This window comes from Pygocentrus nattereri, chromosome 18 (genome assembly GCF_015220715.1).
Source record: "Pygocentrus nattereri isolate fPygNat1 chromosome 18, fPygNat1.pri, whole genome shotgun sequence".
Taxonomy (NCBI): domain Eukaryota; kingdom Metazoa; phylum Chordata; class Actinopteri; order Characiformes; family Serrasalmidae; genus Pygocentrus; species Pygocentrus nattereri.
In genome coordinates this window covers 4,764,000-4,766,339 of record NC_051228.1, presented here as the reverse complement: position 1 = coordinate 4,766,339, position 2,340 = coordinate 4,764,000, and the positions used below count along the sequence as shown (strand labels likewise).

At 39.0% G+C, this 2,340-nt stretch overlaps 1 protein-coding gene across 1 annotated transcript; it reads left to right on the top strand.

The window, feature by feature from the left end:
• LOC108433215 (trace amine-associated receptor 13c-like) lies at positions 1-975 on the top strand. The gene is made up of 2 exons (XM_037547446.1): positions 1-60; positions 172-975. Exons 1-2 carry the CDS (start codon positions 1-3, stop codon positions 973-975), a joined length of 864 nt encoding a protein of 287 aa, XP_037403343.1.
• Positions 976-2,340: the final 1,365 nt, after the last annotated feature.

Here is a 2,340-nt window from a genome sequence, read left to right as displayed (position 1 = left end):
ATGGAGAACCTCACAGTTCAGTATTGCTTTCCTGACAACAACTCATCTTGCAGAAAGGAGGTCCGAACAGGCCCTGCTTATATATTTCTGGTTATTTTTTTCTCATGTGTATCTGCGTGCACTGTGTTTCTGAACCTGCTGGTGATCATCTCCATCTCTCACTTCAAGCAGCTCCACACTCCCACCAACCTGCTCATCCTCTCTCTGGCTGTGGCGGATCTTCTCGTGGGACTGATTGTTATGCCTGTGAAAACAATGGAGCTTATTGATTCTTGTTGGTATCTTGGAAAAGTGGCATGCATCATATCTGAAATAATCACTGGCCTCTTAATGTTTGCATCTCTCTGTAGTCTGGTTTTCATTGCAGTTGATCGGTATATTGCTGTCAATGACCCTCTGCTGTATTCCAGCAGAATCACAGTTTGTAAAATGTCTGTTTGCATAGTTCTTGGTTGGTCTTTCTCTCTATTTTATAATGTGATCTATTTTTACTTTAATGATCATCTTCTGCCTTCTCAGATTTACATTAGATGTTATGGTGAGTGCGTAGTGTTTCTAAAACATTCTTGGTTGGTTATTGACCTGGTCATTTTTTTTCTAGTCCCTTGCTCCGTTATAATGGTCTTGTACTCAATCATTTTTAATGTTGCACGACGACAGGCTAAAGCTGTCCGAGCTGTGATGAATATAGTCTCCCAAAAGGTTACAAGCACTTCTGAAACCAAAGCTGCAAAATCACTAGGAATCGTTATATTTGTTTATCTTGCTTGCTGGATACCTTATTATGTAAGCTCTCTTTCAGTTGAAAGTGTCACATCTTTGTCGATGGTGTGGAATGTGTTCGGGTGGCTGATATGCATGAACTCCTCTGTGAATCCATTAATTTATGCCATATTCTACCCATGGTTTAGAGAATCAGCTAAGTTCATTTTCTCATGTAGAATATTTGATTCTTCATTAAGTCTGAAGGTTTAATTTGCTTCCCTGTTGTTTTTAACTTCAACCTGGATTCCTACTGACAAGCCACTTCTCAGTTGTTCTGCCCAAATTTAGGACATCTTCATAGACAAACCATAAATGCTGCTTTTGCTTTATTTTTTATAGTTTTAGACTGCATTACACAGCACTGTTCAAAGCACTGATGTGCTTAAATGTTGTTGCTAAAGTCTTAATGTTATTTCTAAATTTTAAATATCTATAAATAAGAATTTAAGGATGAATAAAGGATCAAAACAGAGATCATTCTGCCTCTGCACACAGTGATGCAGGACACTGTATTGCCTGAATACCAGTCAAGTACAGGGCAAGTGTCATTGCATTCTGCCTGCCCTGCAGGCTTTCACCTGATATAGTGTCTCACTCACAGCCATGCTTCAATCTGCTCCTCGTACATATGTACATACATATGTACATTTACCCTCTTGACAGACACTGTAAAGACAACACCCCTCATGATTTTTGCACCAGTTAAAAGTTGTACAGGCCGAAAAAATGCCAGATGCAATCATTTTTAAAAATAAATATTGCACAGAAAAATAGATAAGTGAAATCTTCTTCGTTGCTTTAACAATCTCTATTGATTATTTGCAGAAGTAATGGAGATAATTTAGCTGACATAAGGATTGAAACAAGCAACTGTAGCTGGACACCATGATTTCATCAGAGGAAATCAGCTAGAACTACTGAATATTAAAAAGAATGCTAGACATAAGTTAATCGTATTTTTACAACATTCTCCAATAAATAAATAAATAAAAATTAAAATATCAGTACACTTAGCTACACTTAAGGTGGATACTTAAGTTTTGCAGCTAGAGTGTGCAGCAAAAATCTCCCCATGCTCGCCTATTTCTGGTACGTCGGCCTGTTTCGCACATGCGCAGACTGAGAAATCCGAAAGAAATTGGAGTACAAGTATACATGCACTGAGAAATCTGATTACTGACCCAACACCCAGCTCTCTTTATAAGATTCATGTAAGATTCTTTATAGCTTCAGCAGCAAGTTGTCTTCAAGGTTGGTTTCTGGCTGTTTTCTTATCTGTAGTAGGCTCTGGTGATTAACATGAGTCATTGTGGTTTTCATGTACTTGTGATGGAAAACAGTAATACTAATAAATCAAACAAGCACCATTCGTTGGAGAGGCTGGTATGGGCTACCGTGCTGCCATCTTGGGCAAAGAGGACTCAACTATGTAGTTCTCAGTGTGGGGCTGAAGATATGAAGACCAGGCATCCCTTAATGAGAATCCATTCTGTTTTCCACCAGTGCTAACTCAGGCTCATGGCAGTGGCGTGGTTCATAGCCTCTCTTTCAGCAGCGTGGACAAACCAGCTGTGA

What these genes read in the sequence shown, in the direction of transcription:
- LOC108433215 (XM_037547446.1), top strand. Translation starts at nt 1, where the DNA reads ATGGAGAACCTCACAGTTCAGTATTGCTTTCCTGACAACAACTCATCT. An exon ending in ACTCATCTTGCAGAAAGGAG is followed by an intron (nt 61 to 171) that starts GTCCGAACAGGC and finishes CACTTCAAGCAG; the next exon opens with CTCCACACTCCCACCAACCT.